The sequence below is a fragment of the Pomacea canaliculata genome, linkage group LG5, assembly GCF_003073045.1.
Source record: "Pomacea canaliculata isolate SZHN2017 linkage group LG5, ASM307304v1, whole genome shotgun sequence".
Classification (NCBI taxonomy): domain Eukaryota; kingdom Metazoa; phylum Mollusca; class Gastropoda; order Architaenioglossa; family Ampullariidae; genus Pomacea; species Pomacea canaliculata.
The window spans coordinates 4,275,309-4,297,413 of NC_037594.1; the positions used below are offsets into that span (position 1 = coordinate 4,275,309).

Sequence of the window (22,105 nt, forward strand, 5' to 3'; positions counted from 1 at the left end):
CTGGGGAGTCGTGTTGCCACGAACCACAAAACCTTCAAGGCCTGCTCCATCTGCCTGCAACCGCGAAGATAGCGCGCCTTCCACCATCACGGGAAAAAAAAAAGTTTGCCGCAATCCGCGCTGACTCGCACGATAAGAATGACGGTAGTCAACAGACGCATAAGCGGGCCTCCAGATAACACTTGTGTCGATCGCTCGACGATAATTCGATGATGAATCGTGAGTACCTTCGGTATGACTTAGGTGATTCAAGCAAATCAGAACTTGTTTACTTGGCCCTCTATCCGGCACTACGCTCCTCGAGGAGTAACAAGGACTAAACTAACTAAACTTGCTTGGCCACACACGCCGAGGAAACCTGTAGCACACAACTATCAGCCAGCCACCAGCGTCCCGACAACCACCACCAGAAACGTTCGGGCTGAGCAAGCAAGAAAGCAGCTTGTCAATCAGACAGATTCACGCAGAACAGACACGTTGGAAGCAGTAATTACTAACCACTGAAGTATTCCGGGTTTCGCAGCATGAAGGTAATTTACTCTACCACCGCATTTCACCTTATGCTTGTGGGGAGTGGAATTTGCGCCGAGCCAGCAACTAAGACTATACCACAGCCACATGCAGAGAAAAAACAGTTGGGAGCTGAACCCAGGACAGCCAACCATGACTGTACAGGTGACAGGCGGCTAACCGTTGAGCAACCGGACCGCCTCTTTATGCCCCAGGCCGCGAACACTGCGTCACAAAAATACTTGGTTAAAGGGTTTGTCAATTCAAACTGAAGCATTTCAAGTGCTCATTGCAATTCACAGGATAAAGCCTCAAACTTCAATGAAGATATTTTTTTATAAATGAAAATGCACAGTCCTCTTTCTCCAAACGCCGTCTGCTTGTCGACTAAAGGTGCATTCTACGTCACGTGACCCTCTGACGTCCGTCACAGACTGGCAGAAGCAGACGACAAGCCAGTGTTACAATGTCGAGAAAGATTGTGAGGCTCCCGACTGCTAACAAAAAACGTGTGGCGGGCTAAAAGTACACTCCATGATTTGTGTAACACACAACCTGCCAAAGGAATGGGTATTCGCATTTAACTGCTTGATACCAAGCAAACAAGCAAAGAGGTCGCAAAAAGAGCAAATGATGAAAAGTTCGAAAGATGTGGTGAATGCATGCTTAACAAAGACAGCCAGCTTTTAGATAGGCATGTCAATACAAGACAGAGTAAACAACTGCCAGCTATAATTAAGATATAAAAAACAACAAAATCTGATGTTTCAGACCAATAATAAACCGCGAGAAAAGAAATAGGCATGACAAGGTTACTGCTATCAGAGCGTGTTAACTTAGTTTCACACTTGCATCATTTGAATTTTCGCTTGAAACATCTCAGTCTACTGATTTGCTATTGTTCAGAGTTTTCACTGCTAGTTTAACTTACAGAAACGAAATTAAGAAACAATACTATTAATCCAAAGCAAATCTGAATTAGGAAAAAAAAAAAGGGGGGGGGGAGGAAATCAAAATCTGGAATTGTCAAAATATCTCATCCCATCTTTAGACACGTGGGACGATCAAAGAAACTAGCCTAGTCTAGACAAACGAAAGAGGCTGGAACCGATACTGCTTCCCTTTACAATATCACTTTTATATTGCAGAGAGGCTTGATCTCAGATGTAAACAAGGAATGAACCTCGGCCTATCGAGTGACCTCAGACACTAGTTTGTCTTTCTACACCCGCTGTTGCGGAGGTGAAAAACTTCTCGATAGGACAGAAATCTTCTGATAAAAACATCGGCATTAGATATAGTAGTGATTAGAGTTCATAAACATCTGATAATCAGAATGTGTTGGCTCAAATTAACTTGAATCATGATTATAAGCTGTTTCCTACCGTCTTTGAATACACTGCAGACTGTATCACATTATTGTAAGTGCGGTTTCTTGCTTATTTTTCCCAAAAGAAAGAGGGAGGAGACTACAGATCATCATTGCCACCATGACATGGTGTAAGGATCAGTCAAAACAAAGGAGCTTCTTCTTTCCTACTGTCGTTGAGTTAAGCTGACATTTTGCAGCTGGTAAGCTAGCCTGCCAACTAACATCTACAGATGGCAAAGAAAAGTACATTGAAAGCATTCTCTCACTCACACACACACCGATGGCTTGGCAGTATCAAGGGGTTTGTTATTATTTTCTTTTGGGGGGGGGGGTTTGAAATTAAGATTGATGGACTGTTTTCACCAAGACTGGCAGAATAAACAAAACTTCAGCTCCAGATTTGCAACATACAGCTTTAAACGATCACTTAACAGACTAGCTTTTTTGCACACATAAAACAAATGGGTACGAGAAATGCACTCATAAAATTCAGACTACAGAGATCTACTTTAAACTCATAAAAGCTTTGCTTTAGCTATGAAGATATTGAAAACACTAAGTGTGCATTTTGTATGGAAGGGGAAACAGATGTGTTCAAAATATTCTGATTTATGAGAAGAAGAAAAATGTAATTTCACATTTTAGATTCTGACTTCCAATGTCAGAAAATTGCATTTTAAAGTTTAGCCACATTAGGACAATATTACAGTTTGTGGCAAAGCCAATGTGTTGACATTTCGTTCATATATTTGCAAGTGCCTTGTATACAAGGCGCTGAATTGTTGGCCCCCGGACATGATGTTATGTCCAAGTTACCCTTCCGTGTCCAAACCACTGCCAGACATAGATCCCTGTTGTGACTATACTTCATGCGCATTCTTTACACAAGTGCACGTGTGACTAAGCTTGTATGTTGACTTGACATTTGTCAGAAAAATGATTCTGCTCACGTCCTGCAGTAAAGTGGTTACGGCACGCGCGTTTATCACAAGGACGCCCGGTGTCAAATCTCTCATGTGAGATCAAGTTAAAAAAGGAACTTCCCCCACGCCTCTAAAGGTACAGCCACAAACTTCTGGAATGTCCACCCCCCCCCCCTTACTAATTTTTCTTTTGAAAAAAGGCTCCCTCTTTCTTTGATCCCATCACCACCATACCACAGCTGTCACCCTTGTTGTCGTCATCCATAGGGTACCTCCACTCCCTACCCCTACCTGAAGATTCTCGTCTTCCTTGCCGCTAGCAAATCTGCTGAGAGTTCGTGGAGAAAATAGGCAACGCGGCGTATGCTTCGTGCTCGGGTGGCGGTTTATTTTTATGTACAGCCGACAGTAAAGATCCCTCGCAGAAAGGTCGTAGCAGACCCTGACGTCAGTGTTCGAAGCGACCGAGAACAGAGCGACCTGCATTTTTGGTGGCACCTCGAGGCAGGAAAGGCGAGCAGAAGTATTACGACATGACACTTCTTGAAGGTCTGCCAGCCGCTTCTGATTGGTCGCCATGACAGTCACGTGGTGGTGAAACAGACGTGCACGCGCCCTGCTCGCGCAATGACATCGTCGATGAAAGGTCGACAAGTTTGTTTTTTTTCTGAGGATCTTCTTCAACTTCCTATACACACAGTGGGGTGGTGGTGGAGCTGGTGATATCTTGTGTACGTGTTTTTTTAGGTTTGTTTTTACTACCCCCGTCCATGTCTTGTCTTGACAAAGAGGACAGGAGCGCACGCTCCTCCCTTGATCTTACCGACATACGTGATGACCTTCAGAGAAGTCGGTTAACACGTGCTACTAGTCTGACAGCTGCTCTCTCTCTCTCTCACTCAGACACAGTATCTTTCTCACACATGCAAACATGCACATAATTTTCTCATGCAGCACTCCTCGATTTCTAATACCCGTCAGGTATTGTATATCCGTTGCAGTCGCTTGCCTTGTCACACGACCAGGTAACACTGTTTCACACCTGCCATGCACTTAAGTCTCTGTGACGTGAGCTTTGCAGCTTTGACTGTGCGCTCTGTGCATGCGTGCAGGGCACGTGACCTTCTAGGGAAGTCCTAGACAGTATGTTTCAAGACATGCACGTCTCACTACTGTGTGAAGCTATGAGATGGTGATGGTCTTGCAAAAACCAACAATCGTTTGCCGGACTATATGAGGAATGGCTGACGAACACAACCTAATTTCTAACTATACTGAGTCAATTATTTACTAGAAATAAAACTATTACTGTCAGGACTAGCTAATATGCAGGTGTACATACCACATACTCAGCAATATGTTCAGAACCAACAAGAAAGCTACTCAAAGAAATCTCGCTTTAACAAAAATATTTACTGACCTGTGAAAGCTCACCACCATCCGCGAAGCTCAAGGTGAAGGCCTCTGACTGCCTGTTGCACCTGTTGCTTCCGGAAGTGGGTTAACTCGGCCACGTAATGGACACCACAGCACTGGCCAGTCTTGCTGTGTGGTGCACACCCTCAACACGAAACTCCTCCACAACCGCTGGCAGAACTCTGCTAACACCGAGGATGCTTGGGAGACAGGCGGTGGGACAAGCACGGCCATAAGAACTCCATCTCCAATCACGCTGACCTTTTGACAGGTGCCTGCACGATCGTCCACCACCGGGAAACCTCTTAGAAGAATGGCGGCACAGGGGTTGGGATGGGGAGAGGAGCGAAAAAGTGCCAAAGGGCAGCGTTGGTTCCAGACCTCCACCGCTGAAAAAAGAACGCTAGTCAATCCAAAGCATCGTCGTCATCACTCAACGGCAACCGTTTAGACTCCTGCAATATTTGCTTGCCTCGACAGATCATATCCTCTAGTGTTGGCGGTGTCTGCGGCGTGCGCAGCCCCCAGCCCCACCCCTTGCGGAGGGCAACCAACTGCGGAGATCCCAGCTCCCGCGTGTGACCTTGGCAATGATCGTGCCAGCGTGGCCGACGAGAGAGAGAAAGTTGTAGTGCGGATGGTTGGCGAGTCGTAAATGAAGATGCACTGATCAAGGGCCACACCAAGCCAGCCACGACCACTGCTGCACGTGCCAAGGCAAGATGGTAGCGGGGAGGGAATGAAAGGGGTTCCGTTATGGCGAAGAAGGAGGCGCGCGGGCAGTGGGGCGGAGCGAAGGGGCGAACAACCTCTCTCCCCGCCCCCCCTCCCAACCTCTGACGATGACTGATGGATGGATGTCGTCACGTACGGAGGGTGTGGGTGTTAGGTTGATCCGGGGCGCGGAAGGTGGCGTGTACACGCTAGCACTGTGAATGCTAAGTAGGGTAAGGGAGAAAAAAAATGATGAGAGATGGTCACCACGGGGATGCTAGAAGGGTGCTCCGAGCGTGGGCCTGCGGCACGACGTACACGGTTGACGCAGCACAGGCAGCGCACTGCGTGAAGCTGGAGCGTGTAGACAGCACGTCACACCGTGTACGCAGTGTGTGGCGAGGCACGTCCGACTCCTCTCTCTTTCCTTCTCGCACGCGTGCACACACACAGACATCATCTACACAGCCTCCGTTCGCTTCTTGCTTATCAAGTGCTGCTTAAAAGGCGGGCTCTGTTTCTTTTCTTGCTTGGCGTGAAAAGCAAGTGTTTGATTGACAAGTGCTTCCAGCAACAGCCATCTATTAACGAGATTTATCTGTCCTTTCAGGTAACATGCTCCGGCAGACTTCTTCCTCACCCTGACCGCGCCGTCTAAACTTTGATTTGTCTGGCACGCCCCAGTCAACTCACCTCCGCAGGTAGTCGATTTCCTCTCAGCTGATGCTGAAAATAAATGGTCTTGGCGCCACGATGGTCATAATGCATCACTCTCAAATCATCTTCAGCACCGACGTACAAGACCTTTATGTCAAGTGTGTTAACTCAAACACCACGAAGACACAAACTGCCGTGCTAGCAAAACCACCATTTCATTACGAAAATACACCAAGCTGCGTGTTCGAACATTTTGATCAGCTTGACCTTAAAAGTCAAACCATGTCTGCCCCCCTCAACACAAACATACACCCCATTCTACGCCCCCTTATCATGCCGTTCTAGTTCTTCCTATGAGCGGTGAGAGTATTCGCAATGGAAACCTGGGCGTTGCATCATCATCGATATGCTTTCCCCTGGCCGTCAATTTATCACTCCTCCTTCCTATAGAACCGCATACAACAACGGCATGTTTGCAATTTGTGGGTTGTGATACGATCGTTAACACACACAGAGGTGCGCGGGAGCACAAACACATTTTTTTTCACGTGTAGATGAGCGAGCATTCCCCACCCCACCCCATCCCTCCTCGCTCAACCGACAGCGGGAATGGAAAAGCAGTACGCTAGAGTTAAGAGACCCGAGCCATCAAACAAAATGACAGTTGCTTCGACATCGTTTGTTATCAGCAACGATAACAACAACAGTCTGGCTTCTCGCGGGCAATAACATTCTTCCGCCTCCAGAGTATCACTCACAGGCGATAACGTCGCCAACAAGAGGACAGTTGTCGAGCTTGTCGAGGCTTGTCCGACTGTCACTTCAGCGACGTCCTTAAAGTGACCCCCCGCACAAACTACTCGCCGCTAGACTAACGAGACAAGTAAACGATGCACAGACGTAGGCAATGCAAGAATTCTTGCTGGAAGCATCGCACTTATGGGAAACAATGAACGTGCCTTGCCGCAAACAAGAGGAAGGCAGAGCGAGGATTTGGGGTGGGGGTTGGGGCTGGAGACTTATTTGTACATTTCACATTCCAAAACATCCACAACACCGACGCTAGAAACGAATACAGATGCCATATTCGTAAGTGAACACATAAGAGTATTTTTCAAACGTGATTTATGGCAAAATATCTTCAATATTATTCTTTGACAGCGAAAACGGGGAGGGGGACATTCAATAGAAACATTACATATATTGGCCTCGGATATAAGACTATGTGGCTCTTCACTCAACAATGAATTGTTGTAGTCATGGATCCCCTCCCACTGCAACATCGAGGGAAATGAAGTAGCCGACAGACTTGCAAAAGCAGGCAATTGAAGCAGATTAATCACTGCATCTCATAGCTTAGGACTAAATGCTTATTTCATCTTCATATGCCATCAGTTTCAGCCAATGGGAGAAACTTTGATCATATGTTAATTAGGCATATATGTGTGCAAACATGACGTGACGAGTTTCTGCTCTTTCTGTGCATGGTGATGCATGGTGTGTAGAGAGAATTCCCTCTATGTTAGGAAATATTATTTGGTATTTAATTTTACCCAGTCGTGAGATAAAAACACTGCATCCCACTTGACCTTTAACACCACGCAGCAACATAGGCGATATCATAGCAATAGTTGGTTGTGTTTTACACCGTGCAGAAACTAAAGCTCTATCTGGGCGATAGAAAGTAATCAGACATTAAAATGTTTAAGAACACCCCCCCCACACACACACACACACACACACATGTTATATAATAACATCCAAAACAATAAAAACCAACATACGAAGTAATAATAAATAAAATAGTAGGCAATAGGTAAAAGAGTCGCGTTGAGACTTAAAAAGCCACCAGTAAACCGGAACTTTCAAATAGAATCTAGCAAAACATAAAACCTTGAATCTAATGGTAAAGCCTTATCTTCGTTCAAAAATAAGAAACAAAAACAAAGGGACGGCTGTAAGTCATGGAGAGAAACGTGACAAATCTGGATTAAATACCATGACATAGACACGACCGAGAGGAATATCTTACGACACAAAGCGATGGCAGTAGACCATTATCTTGGGTTGGGGGTTGATGTTTTACGCCGCCAACTACTAAGGCTATATCACGGCAAGGCAGACAGACCTATAAACAGATGTCACATGCAGAAAGAACAGCCTGCCCGAGACGATAGCTGAACCCAGGACAACCAAGCTTCACCGTATTGATGACAAAGGACCGCCCATCTTACGTCAGCGAACAAGTCACATAAAGCCTGAAGTCCCACAGATACCTGTGGCACAGGTACTCAGAAGCAAGAAGATATCATGCAAGAACATGTACCCCAGAAATCAAGTGTGGGGATGGGTGCTGGGATAAAATGAACTACATGGATACGCCCAGTTCATCAAAGAGCACTTTTTCCATCGTGAAATTCGTGTTTATACAAAACATTTCAAGCAGAAGACGATTTTAGTCAAATTTAATACTTCCGGATATCGCCTTCATAGCGACAAACTTACCGAGACGCCGGTCGACGACCGCTAGGGGCGGGTGATGTCACGCTACACGTTCCGTGGCTGCAGCATAACGAATGCAGCGCGCGGCGAGAAGAACGAACTCACTGGCTAGCCTCTCCCTGCTGTCCTCGCCACCGAACGTCTGAGGACGCCTGGCGTGTGAAATCTCGCTAATCACAACACTTGCCAGCAGCAAGCACCACACCGCACCAGTGTGTGTCGGAAGGTTCTAAGGAAGGGAATGGGGGGAGGGGGGAGAAGATCTCACGAGCGAGCGATAAGGGGTACCTATCACGGTGCACAGCTGTGACGCATCAATTTACGCGCGTGCGTGCTATTTCCGCCGAGGAAGAATGCGAACGCACAGCTTACTATTGTAGGAGACATGAACTATGCATGTGTGTGCGTGTAATGGGGAGGGGATTGGGAAAGAATACGCACATGCAAGCTTTTGGCGTGAAAGCACGTGCACGTAAGCCTCGCACCCTTGCGGCGTGTCTCCAGCTGATCATTCGGTGCAGAAGCCTTTCTATAACAGATGTAGGCCGTTGCTCTATGGCAAAAGAAAAAAACTCCCATAAGCCGTACACACCATTACCTTCGCTTGTCTGGCGCAACGATGCCACATGCCGTTAAAAAAGACATCTATGGCAGGTAGACAGTGCCCCCGTAACCATCGCCGACAGCCGGTCTGGGACAAGAATGCCTGGACTGTAACGCTTTTACTAGTGAAAAGATCACTCGAAGCATCATCATCGTCACTTCACCAACATTATCATCGTCAGACACCAGGTCCACAGGATCGCACAAAACGACAGTTAGGAGGTTCTTTTCAGGCTTAAATCCTGGCAGGAGAAGGTAACTCAAAAGCTGCCAAGACGACGTGCCACTGTGGCTGACAAAGTACTAGCACCAACCCGGGAAAACCCCAGACAAATCTGGAAAATACGCGGATGAGCCCGTGATCGCCATCTCGCCCAGTCCTCGGCGCATCACGACAGCCCGAAGACAGGCTGTACACGCTACCCACCCTACACAAGGAGCAGTCAACGCACGGTTCGGGGGGAATGGCAGTCCCAGAGTTAAGCAACCTCAGCGAAAAAGCCTGCGCCATCGTCAAAAAACATGGGCGACCACAAGAGCGGAGAGACGTCTGTCCCTTCCTCGCAGACAAAGCGTAAATATGGCCCACCAGGGGCTGCACTCTGAATCACTAACAACAGAGCGTTTTACAAGGCCCACTACAGGCTGCACTTCTTATCACTAACAATAACTAGCACTGGCGGCCGTCCACTCAGGCTGCAAACCTGAAGTGCGGTACGTGGCGCCAACTCGCGGCAGGACATGCCGAGTCGCCGCGAGTCAAACATGCACCATTTACTATCACCTCATACAGGTGTCTGATGCCCCAGAACCACCATCCACGTCTAACGCTCACTTACAGCACGGAATTGCCCACGAGTACCAATGAGCCAAAGGTCATTCACCGTGTCGCCCGCAGTCAGTGGATCTCGGAGGAAACAACTTCTGGTGACAGCCGCACGCGCCCTCCTTCCCTTGATGTCGCGGGTGCTACAAGGTAGAAAAGTGTCTGCCGTATAACCGGTTAACCTGCCGTTCCGCCAGTCTCCGAGGACACATCGGATGTTTCAATGCTATTAGAACGCCTTTTGCCACGCCGTTCAGAGAAACCCGAAACAAACCACGGCTTTCATTTCACTGGCCATACAAACACGACAAGAAATGCAACAGAAATATAAACCTAATTAAAAATAAAACTAAAAAACTTAGAGGCGGTAGGAGTAAGACGGGGAAATAAGTTTCGGGGATAAGTTCCTGTCTACTACGAGCCTAAATCCCCGTCCCGTCTCACACTACAGCTGCTTGCGTGGAAGCTGACCTGTGCTCTGACCAGTTATCTTTGCCCTGCAGCAGGCTGGTGGGGCGCAAACCCTCGTACTATCTGGGGTGTCTCAGGCCGGCCGACAGGCAAGCAGACGTTATCTTGCAGCAGTGCTGCCGCCTGGGCTGTGGGGGCGCGCTTATCACCTGTACACGTCGTAGACATCGTCCTGCCATGGAGTCACCACATTACCACAGCAAAACCTACACAGAGGAACCCAAGTTTTTCCCGTATTGCTAGAGGTGCTGGATAGTGCAGACCATCTGCCCGGCGTCATGTATTTGTGACCTAATGACTAGAATAAACATACTCTGCGTGAAAATATTCATTCTTCATAATAATTTCAACAAGGGCATGTTACCAGGCGATGGCAGTTATCAATCATCTACGAATCGCTTTCCATGTACAGAAGCAACTTGTATGTCAACAATCTTGCAAAAGACGACGAACTCTTTACAAGCAATAGTGCGGCTGGTACGACTACCTCTTTCATGAAAGCCAAAACTATCACTAAGGCCAAGCACCGCAGCAACATGTTAAAACAGATAAGATCCTAATCACCTGCTGACAATATGCGAACAGGTAATCCTCCTCATATTACGTACAGGTCACCAGCGACTGGGAAACATCAGTTCTGCACTAAGCTCTGGGTTGGTCAATCAGATCAGTGGCCATGACAGAAAACAATCAATATGCTGAAAGAATATATGTTGCAGGAAACCTTGAGGCATCAGATCCCGACAAAGGTGAAACAAGGCGCATGCTGTGCGGCAATCTTGGTGAGGTCGAAGAGGAAGCCCCCCAAAAAAGCATCCAGAAAAATATCGACATCTGCAGCTCATCATCTGCCACTGAACAAAGCCTGGCGCAGGGGCCACCGAACGTGGGTCTAGACTATCAAATATACACAACGCGGTACAACAACAGCGCAGTGGAAATAAGTTGTCAGACCACAACAGCGCCGACTGGTAAGAAAATAACAACCCAGAGCAGTGGAATAAAAGTCTGGTCAGAACTTTACAACACGGTGGCTCTTCTGACATCTCGTGCTCATCTCGTGGGTACCATTCAGCAGCTGAAGATGTCTGAGGGTTGTCGTCCAGCTGAAAGACACTAACGACTGACAACAACTTTGTTCAGGACGGGCCCCAGTACACAACACGAACGACTCTTTTTAAGCAGACACACACTATCGAATACGTGACCATGTTTTGCAAAGTTCTAAAATGACAGACACATTTGAGTAAAATAGTAAATTATCTCTCAAGGATAGTCACTGGGTGGACAAAATATTCCGGTTAAAATGACTTAAAAAATACATCACCTATAATGTCAGCTTGCACTATGACTTCTTTCAATTTTAAATCTGCAGATGGCCTAAATTTGTCACCATACATGTATTTGTGTATTTTTAAATCTTTATGACTTACATTTTTTCTAGCCACACTTTGCGAAGTATTTTCTAGCTGTTCTTACAACAATATTTTGACGATGCGTGTTTGTCGACTCTTACAGACAAACGTCTTGATAGTTCAGTAACAATATTTGTTGAAAAGCAATACGTTTACAAAATATTTTTACATACCGACTTCATTATGGACTACATACGCTTTCAAAATACCCTCGCGCCCTTGCACGATCCCTGGAATAACAACTGACGCAAACACAAACTGTAAACAGTGTGCACTGGCTTAGTGGTCGAAGCCACCCGGCACGTTCGCCTACCTGCAGAACACAAGCTGTACAAACGCAAAATTACCACATACAGGATCTGTAACAATTACATGGGCACTAAAAATCTTGACCCTTGGACCGCCAATGAAAGTGGATCGTAACATGCAAACAGAGCTGCAATAGATAACTATTTGCTACCCCAATAAAACAGTGATAGCTGCACCCACAACTGCTGCAAAATAAAATTTTAAATATCAACAATAAAGAGAAATTAAAAACCAGAAAGAACTTAATTTTGTCCCCTCTACACTTTGTAACATGCACAAAGCAAATTTTAAGGAAGAATAAGAAAAAGAAATCAGACCACGAAGTCAGATGACCATGGTTTTATTTTCGTTCCAACTCCGTCGTCTTCTATCGACATGGTCACAATTATCTACACCTGATTGAAAAGTATCTCAAAATGAAATGTACACCCCTTACGTTCAACGTATCTAGCACTGTTCACTGAAGTGGAACAGGAGCAGTTCAGGTCCTGTTTGAGGCTGTTTGGGTACTCTATGAACCACTTTCTTCGCCTGAGAATGCGAATATTTGCACAAGAACCTCAGATCCCTCACCTCATTTTCCTCGCGAATTTTTTACCTTGTCATTCCACGGGGAAAAAAATCGACTTCATTTTGGCTGGCTAAGAGGACAGGTAGAAGACGTTGGGAGGGAGAACAGATCGGAGACTTCTTACCTGCAGTTTAAACAAGTTACCCCTTCTCAGGACAGCGAGAAGCTGTGAGCAGCGTCAGGGGGCTGTATCTCAATCTGCGCGGCCCTGAACAGCCCCGCCCTTTATTGCCCAACACGCGCCTGGTGGGAGATTAAGTAGGGAGCTCCGGTAATACCACAGGGGCAACCAAGTGCTAGACGAGCCAAAGGCGATTATGGAGCTCACCCCGGCAACACACTTGTTCCCGTGGCTTCTAGGTAAACAGGAGTTTCCTGTGTGCGTGTGTGAGAGAGAGAAAGTGGTTCGAGGTTTCTTTGGCCCGTGAGTGGAAAATCACCCTGCCCTCACAAGAAACCTACCAGGAGGCGGAAGAAGGCTCTGCCTTCCACATAGCCATGTTTCAGACACGGTGAGCCACTTACACTTCGCGGTCTCAAACAGCCCTTTTGGCCTGATAGGTTGAGATCTTTAATCTTTTTCTTAATTTTTGTTGTTTAAATTTTACAAATCATGTACGTGTAACAAGAAATCAGGACAAACGAGACCCATCGGCTTGTGTCTTTGTTGACTATTAATTTTCACTGCTCGCCCCCTTTCCCCTCCCGCCTCAGACCCGGGACGATAATGGATGACGCGCTGGGGGTACGAGAAACTCACCCAGGAGTTTGACCGAAGCAGGCGTGGGCTGGATATCCTGCTGCCCAAGTTGCTTCGTCAGCTCGCGCAAGAGACACTTGCTCTTGTTTTTCTGGACCTCGACTCGCTAGGGGCCAGGACACGAAGCCCGCCAACGCTAATACATCATATGTACCTACAAGCTTCCCACTAGCTCAAAGGATTTAGGGAACAATGACTAATGAATGACAAGACATGCTCAGTGTATTACGCTGTAATATGCTGTAACACGCCGTACAATAGTTCGGACTACATCCACCCCCTCTCGACCTGCCGTAGGCGGGATCCCAGCGCCATGTCGCATCAGGAGAGATTTGTTATGCCAAACCGACTAATAGGTCTTGACCCCTCGGTCAAATTCCGCAGGACAAATTGGCAAAGCAAAAACAAGTCCCTCTAAACCAGGATGTTCAAGCCCTGGCCTAGCTAGTTCAAAGCGGTTGCTGTTGCTAGCAACAGGTTACTGAGCTTCCACGGGCTTCCCGTGAGAAGCAGACACCATGGCACTCACCACCCCAGCACGGCCAAGCCCGACTCCAGGGTATGCACATCCTAATAACACACGGTGCACTCGTGCGCAAAGGTGGGAGAAAGAGGGCGCACCCCCCTGCTCCGAACCGGCACCGCAAAACCGGGTACTAAGAAAAGCTTCAGGTACGCGAGGTTCGGATCGGATGCCGCAATTGGCAAAGTGGTGGTAATGGGTGACGGCAAGAATAGAACAGAAGCCTGCAAACGCACTGCAGCGCTGGGGCGGGTGGTGGTGGGATGCTGTCTGTCTGGTACTATATGCCGCAACACCTCCGACCTGCTGATCCCACCAGCGCTGCCTTACACGAGTACTGTCTGTACTGTGTACATGCTGATGTACAGAACTATGTCTCTACACGTGAAGGAAAGTGTACAGCAAACATCACAGAGCATGTCCGGCACTGAACAGATACGCCCGAATTTCAATAGGGCTAACCTCATGCAAATCCACGTTTTCCTGACCAAAACCAAATTTTGTAGGAGTACTCCACTCGTGTCTTGGAAGAAGCAGACTTTGGTTGGTACATCTATTTTTCTCCTGAGCATCTTTAAACGTGTAGTCTTGGAAAAGTCGATGTTTGGCCAGTGGCATTGGCTAAAGCCATCACAACAAACTGAAAATGAGATGTCAACATCAGCCAGCTAGTGAACAGATATCAAAACAGGCATCCAAAGCATGCTGAGCCAGCAGCGGTCCTTGATCACACTCTTGGAACAAGTTTCATTACCTTGCTCCACTCACGCCACGGAACGCAAGTCAATGTCTGACCCGAATAAGCATGACTAAAGTGAAAGGGCAGTCAAATGTCAGTCTCACAATGTGCCTGATTCCAGAAAATCATTCCAGTAAGAAATAGCGCGATCACAGGAGCATTTACAGGAATAATTCCTACCTTGTTCGAACATACCGGAGCCACTCTCTCTTCATAATACATACACAACTTTTCTATCACCAACATACCTATCAGTTTTTAAAAAGACAGCAAAATATAAAAAGAGGCACACAACAATGACATGTACTTTATAATTAATAGCAAAAAATTCAGAACGCCATATCGTATAAACGTACTCTGTTGATAGGGAATAGGATTTTTCGTATCTCATTTTTGGACCCATGTTCGTCATGAGTTAATGATTCCAGTAATGTGATAGGGCATTAAAAATTAATTTGTTATAGCGGGAAATTAGAGCCTGTGCTTCTGATTAAAGATCCAAAGGGAGAAATGAACCCGGGCAACGCTAGGTACCCTTGAAAGCAAACAATAAGAATGAGAATCAAACACAAGGACCGTTCCTCGCTGCGCACCCTGAACACAAAACTGCAGGCAAAAGAATGTGTATACAATCGAATACCTGCCAGGACAAGCACATGCAGCAGTGGGTGCGTGCATGCAGTTGAATCGTGATAGACAACAGAACATGCGCGTGCTTGGTACACAGTAAGCCATAAATAAATGTGAATTAGAATTACAAACAGCAAAGCCATACACGCAGGTGGATAAACATGATAAGGAACGAGCCATACACGACTGTGAATTAAGTGTGATAAACAGACAGTGCTGCACGAATATGAATTAGAATGACAGTAAATTATACCCATATCCTGATCGCCACCCAGCAACACTCCCCTTTCCCACAGGTGAAGTGTGACGTAGGCAGCTCGTCAAAGACTAAAATGTGGCTGTTGTCATCACGCCGCAGGTAGCCCGGTACTCAGTCTACCTCACTCACCCTCTCCCCTACTCCCAACCGCTCAACTACCATCCACCCCCGCCCCAACACCTCAACAATAGTTTGGAATCTCTAAGCGAAGCCGGTAACTCAGGTGAGATGATGATGCTGATGGCCCACAGTCTCTGAATATTGGACAGAGAGATGTATGATGTTCAAGATTACAGGGGCAAGAGATGAGAGAAAGAGTGATATCCTCGAGTTTTTGTTGTTGTTTTTTTCGGCGGGGAATAACGAAGATTCGAGAATCAGATAAAAAGCTCAACGTCATTTCGAACCGGTTGGTTTGTTTTTCACCATGCAGGTGTCCAATGTCAATTTGTTTACCAATGTCTCTTTCATCCTTTTATCGTGAACTTGGTGCGGTTTGTTTGTTTGCTTTTTTTTTAATGAAGTGACTCCTCGGTGACTCACTGTGCACTTCGCGTGTTCATCGGACAGAGGTCTTCAATACCCTTCCCCCCCCCCTCACCACACTCACCCGGTTTGCTTGCAAGCAATGGGCGGTGCCGTTATTCGTGTTCACCCAATCACGCATGCGTGCATGCACACACACAGATGTCGAGATATATCATGGGGTGGGGCACATTACTCGTCTAGCCAAAATGCAGCTGAAACAAGTTTTAAGAAACGGAATGAAAACTCTGACGACCTGCTTGACATTGTAGCTTTCTATCTGTCCCCCATCCAAGCCCTAGGGTCTGCGCTATCCAGATAAGTGTCATATCCCGGCCCTAGGGTCTGCACCACCCAGACGATAAGGGTAATATCCCGGCAAATCCCACTCTCTACTGTATGTTATCTGCCTGTGGTGAGCGCGAGATGATACAGATGACTTACCGCTTCAGTGCCTGCTAAAAGTTACTCTAGGTCATCCTTCCTATGGTAAAATCCTGCCCTGAGGGTTTCAAAGTGAGAAGCTCAGATCTGTCAACTTTCAATAACCACAACTACACAGTCGAACCGCGAACCACTGTGTTTTGCTTGCCGTTGACACTGTCGCGTCCACGATGAAAAGGATCGTGTGCTGCATCCATGCCGGAAGTGAGCGCAAACGTCAACCACCGACTGCTCTAGCAGCTTCCGGTTGTTCCAGTACCTCTAGGAATGAGCAGTCGCCGTGCTGTTAAGCGCGACAGCTGGAGGTAAGCAGGCGAAAGCGGTTTGACGATACTTTATGCTCTCTGATGGACTGGCTGACAGGCGGGAGGAAGAGAAGAGAATCCTGTCTTTGGTGGAACGTATCAAAATGGTGTCAAAAAAAACGTCGGAAGTAGGGTCAGAGGCTAAAACTGGGCACGTGGCGCTGATTAGAATTACTACCTTTTGCTTCCATCATTTATCGCCACCTACGTCACTGTGCATCTGTGTGAGCAGCTACTGGAGTTGGCCGCTACAGACAAACAGGCTCCAATAGGGATTAATTAACAGTGTATCGCTTTCCTCTTTGATGCGTTGCTGTGCCGGCATAAAGAACACCCTTGATAGTAGGCTAACGTGGAGGAGAGGCGATATACCTTGCTTCCTATGGCTATACCGATCCCGAGCAAGATAGTGTTGTGCGAAGTTATAGAAGCACATGCGCGCGAACACACACAAAGGCACACAAATGGGCGTGTTTTGTGATTTATACTACTGCTGCTATGATCTACTTGAAGCCTAGAAACACTCAGCCTCTTGCACAGGACAAAAGAAGTGGAGCCCAGCGCAACTGACAAGACCAAAGTTACCAATTGTACACACACCTAAATTCATTCACCTGCTCACACCTGCTCGAATGCCCATGTACTCCTGCCCATGTACACACAGATATACTTCCTCTCTCATTGCACAAAATCTCTCTCAACATCAAAGTCCTTTTGTTCAAATTCTTATTGTAACAACAATAACAAAACAAGCAAGGTTACACCTCCAGCACATCTTTAAGATAATAAATGCTCTCTTTCACAAACATACACACAAGAAAGCTGTTCTAGAATAAGTTTATATTCTTGGCTACAGTAGCATCAAAAATATGTTACTACCCTTCACACCAGCTTGTTTTACAAATACTTCACTCCCATTCATAAAGATGCATGCTTCTACTTCTGTAACTCAGATGAACCTTATATTGCACCTAATCCTGCCTCTGTCAATGTGGAAGCTGCATGGTGGTTCAAGTAAACTTAAAATATCTGCAGATGTCAACAAGAAACAACTCATTCTACAACTTTGAAAACAGTTTTTAATTAATAAATTAAATTTAAAATGAGACCTGCAGAAATACTTTTGTTGAGCTTCAATTGACTACTGCTTCTTGTTACCTTTAAGTAGCAGAGTTAGTGTCACCATGGGATACCAATCTATGAATTTATGGGGATAACATCAGCACTGTGGTCAGGCTGAAGAAACGTGTGGGCCTGAAAGGCTATATCCTCAGAGAAAAGTTGGAAGTGCTTGCTCAATATGAGAACAATGAATTGACAGACAGAATGAAACAAAAAAAAAACTTAGTGTAAGTGATAGTACCAAAAAAGTCAAATCAAGTGTAAAATATGACTTGTTATTAGTGTTTCAGTTTACTGGAAGCCTCCCTCACACAAATCATGAGTTACCAGTAATAGGCAACGAAAATATCTTGTGTTGTTCAGTCCCTTGTTCTGTGCTACGTGAACTGGATAAATGCATTAGCTCAATCTTCAGTTTTTTGTTTTTTTTTATCAAATCTTTAATCCAGCAAGTTCTGTTCAGTACAGTCCTTTGTCCTGTATTACCGCTGGGTGGACTGGATAGAGATGCATCACCTGACAAGGTGTTCCACATATGCTCGATATATTTGTACTTATAATCATCTGATTGGAAATGTGCTTTTGCAACAGATGCTTCAGTCTTTAAACATCTGCATTATTTGTGTCTGGAAACTGACCATCAATAAACACACTCAACCCATGTATAGATACATGCATATTATTATATTCACTCACTCACTTTACACAGGTGCATACACACACCCTGTGTGACCACTGCCGACAGCTAACACTTGCAACGAATTGATTTACCTTGGTGTCCATCGGCAGCACACTGCTGACATCAGCAATCTATCTCTTTTCCTCCCTTCTTCATCCTGCCATTTCTAAGGCAGATTAGGATCAACACTGTGACAGGAAAAAATACAGTAGCATCAAAACAAAATTCCATCACTTATATGTCAACTAAACAATGCACATTAGTTTTCCTAAGCACTTTTAAAATACTGATAAATAGCTAGACAATAATCTCATCTTAACCTTCTTTAGCAGATGTGTGGAAGTAATCACAGTAAGAACCTACAATAACAGCTAGAAGCATGTTAAAGTCTCCCCTTGACAGCTTTCAAAAATGCGACACATCAATAGCCTGAGGGAAAATACCTAAGATTGTGAGTCATTTGCCTTACAGAAGAACATAACAACTATAATAGCAGAACTAAATATAAGTTTTCAAATAATAAATGATCTAAACTAAACCATAAAGAAATGTTTCTATATTTAAGTTATGGAATGGACAAAAATATAGATAGGCAGTACATGATTAAAAATGGGATATGAATAATTGAAAATGACTAGAATAATATGGTTACCTTTCAGTATAATGCTCTTTATTTATAAATATAATGTAAGCTTTAAATACAGTATGCAGTCAACATTTACTTACACTCAATATAGGGACACATTTGTAATTATTCTTATCAACACAACACCGTTTATGAAGCCCTCCCACCACACTTCTGGTTAGTTTACACCTTCTCAAAAGTAAAACCTATGAAAGCTTCCAATGTCATGAGCAATGTGGCACTCACTGCAGTAGGCCAAGTAAGCAAGCAAGAATGCTATGAGTAGGCTGCATATTGCACAATATCACAGTTTCAGTGAATGCCAGAAGTACTTCACCTCATATTGTGTTTACATAGTATCAAGCAGGAATACTATGTTTTAGGTTTTCTTCAAATTGTGTTTACAAAGTATCTTGTGGGAATGTTAATACTTAAGGTTCTCTACAAATCGCATTTAAGGTTTAAATTGCAGGTTATCTACAAACTGTTTACAAAGTATCATGCAGAAACGTTAATGCTTTAGCTTATCTACAAATGTCAGCATTAAAGAAATATTGGATATTTTTCATATCTGAAGCAATTAACACTGCTGTATAAAATACAATGTACCAACACATCAATATATATTATTTAATAAGAGGTTTGTTTTTTTCTACAAAGAAATAATAACAATAATAATGGATGTATCCCTTCTTCATACAGCTACAGGGATTTCAACGTAACACCTTAAAGGACTGCAAAATTAACTCTTAATAAATGGCTAAAAATGAAGGATCAAAGAATACAGTGAATTTTTTTTACATTTTTAAATTTCAGTTTGCAAGGGGGGAAAAAACTTATTTTTGCCACAAGACACTTGCTCTTTTCAAATGTGTGTTTACATTTGTTTGACTATGCACCAGTTACCCATGCACTTACGACTTCTGTCAATAAACTGACCACACTCTTCTCATTAATTAACTAAAGAATAATCAAAACTTAAATAATTCTTTATTCTGATGTTATACTCCCTATATCTGTTCTTAAATTACATTTTATCTATGACAACACCTCCAATTTTATGAAAGATTTTGAGTATTCTTTGAACACTCTACTTTATTATTAAGAAAGTATTGAAAGACAAAATTTATAAAATGTACAAGTATACATTATTTGAATTAGGCAGTAACATTTCAGTGTTCACATTTGGAAATGTAGGGCATCAGCAAGTTAAACAAATAAGGACCCAAATTTTCAACCACAAGACCAATTCTACCACCAAGATTAATTAATCCTTACTCAAATGCAAGCTGATTCTCTGTATGACATTTCAAATGTCATTACAAAGACTAATTATTTAATTCATTAATTAGATCATGAATCACTAGTGCATATAAGTGGAGAGCATATGAATAAAAAGAACATTAAGTACATTTTCCTGTGAATTAATTTCACGACTGCAAGCATTTGAGTCATTCATCATTTCTATCAACTCTTGGCCGGTCAGTTGGCCTGAGTGTGGGAAAAAGGAAAAGGGCACAAAAACAAAGACGCTAACGTATTTGTCATTTCATGTGAGTGAGTCACTTAATTTCTGCTGACAGCTAACCAAAAATTCTTTCTTCTATGAAGGGGAATGAGAATGTAGCACTGCAGAGAGATTTAAATAGCACCGTAGCAGCATGCTGTGCCAGCACAAGACTGTGTAGGCGTATTATCCAAAACGCGAAACGCTTGCCAGCGGCTCATTATAACTTCGGTCAGGTCACCAGGTGCAGTTGTCAAGGCCTGACGTACTCAGATAGGCATGTCTTATAAGCTATGTTCGTACTTGTACTAATGCTAACACTCAAGTAGTAATGCTATGCCACACTACATCAAGAATGCAAGCAGTCTTTTACAAAATTAGCGTGAATCAGACACAGGCTACGTGATCAACACTTTCTACAGACAGCATAACTAAACAGGAAAGTGTTCAACGACAAACCGGCGTCGTCGACAAAAAAATGTGACAGTATTAAGCTGCAAATTTATCCAAACAGTCTTGCTTCCTAATTCACAATGCTGTCATAGGATCTAAAAATAAAAGTGCTCGCACAGTCCCATGTTATGTTCATTACCTGAAGGCAAATAAAAAAAATAATAAACAATCTACGCCCCCCTAAAAGTCCACCATATGTACTCACTGTGTTTTCGTCAAAAGGTATTTTGAGAGAATGCTGCGGAGTTAGAGAATTTAGTAAGGTATCAATCGCTAGACCGTCGATACAACTGTCCCCACCGTCGTATTGAAGGTACTTCCTGTCACCGCGACAAATGGCTCCAAGCTGTGCGATTGGCCCTTTAAAAATTTATTCATCGACAGTTACACGAGAATCACACTCTCAGTAACAAACAACCAGTCATTGTGCAGACAACGAGGCCAAGTCAAGCTTTAAGAATTACGAAAAGAAGTAATTCTTACAAAAACTGACGTTGAACATTTTCTTATTCAGTTTTGTTGTAGTCGTCTGCTAGTAGAATAAGGGGAAGTAAACACAAAAGAAATCGCACGGTAGTTGCTGATTGCCTCCCTTAAAAAGTCCTACCCATGGCTTCCTTGTAAGACTTATTATAATCGAAAACTGAAAACAAAAACAAGATAAAAATCTATCTGAGAAAGGACACCATAATACACTTAACATCTGTGCTACCAAAAAAGTTCCCATCTCGTCTAGCACTTAATTTTAACGCCACTTCAGTTCAGTATGTCGATCTTGGTTGACAAAGGAAAGATTTAAAACCAAAGATGTGAGTATATAAGCACTTACAGGTGTTCCTACCCATCTGCACAATCAACTTGCTTTCAGCTGTTGCAAACGTCGGCTCACTCTGAATCATCATTGATTTATTCTGTCGACATGGCAGCTATCTGTCGCTTTTGTCGGTGTTCTCTATAAATACATATATACCTTGATCTCACCATCAGCTACCTGTGGTTACCGTACTTTTCAGCAACTGAAAGAGTGTCAGGGCCACTTTAACGGCCATTTGAGAGAGGTGACACGATCTGATGATGGGCTTTTTTTGAGGCAATATATACAACAAATAGGGGTATCGACCTGAAAACACCTGAGGTCAGAGGGCGTCCCCATGCGCGTATCATGTCTAAAAGTCAATATCTGTAGTTCACGGCTGTAGTCGTCTCACCCTAATCCAGCTTAGCCACAGCCTGTACCGTTCTAGT

General features: G+C 44.5%; 1 protein-coding gene across 4 annotated transcripts in view; it reads right to left on the minus strand.

The window, feature by feature from the left end:
• The window catches only part of LOC112563732, a 49,178-nt gene extending 27,966 nt beyond the window's left edge, over positions 1–21,212 (minus strand). For 3 of the 4 annotated variants that reach the window (XM_025238003.1, XM_025238002.1, XM_025238004.1), the window contains exons 1-2: positions 21,066–21,212; positions 18,368–18,463 (exon numbers count right to left, since the gene is read on the minus strand). In XM_025238003.1, the coding sequence (XP_025093788.1) occupies positions 18,368–18,379 (12 nt within the window). In that variant the 5' untranslated portion in view covers positions 18,380–18,463; positions 21,066–21,212. Of the gene's footprint in view, positions 1–12,413; positions 12,468–18,367; positions 18,464–21,065 lie in introns of those variants that run through there. The other variant, XM_025238006.1, reaches the window with a different exon arrangement.
• Positions 21,213–22,105: the final 893 nt, after the last annotated feature.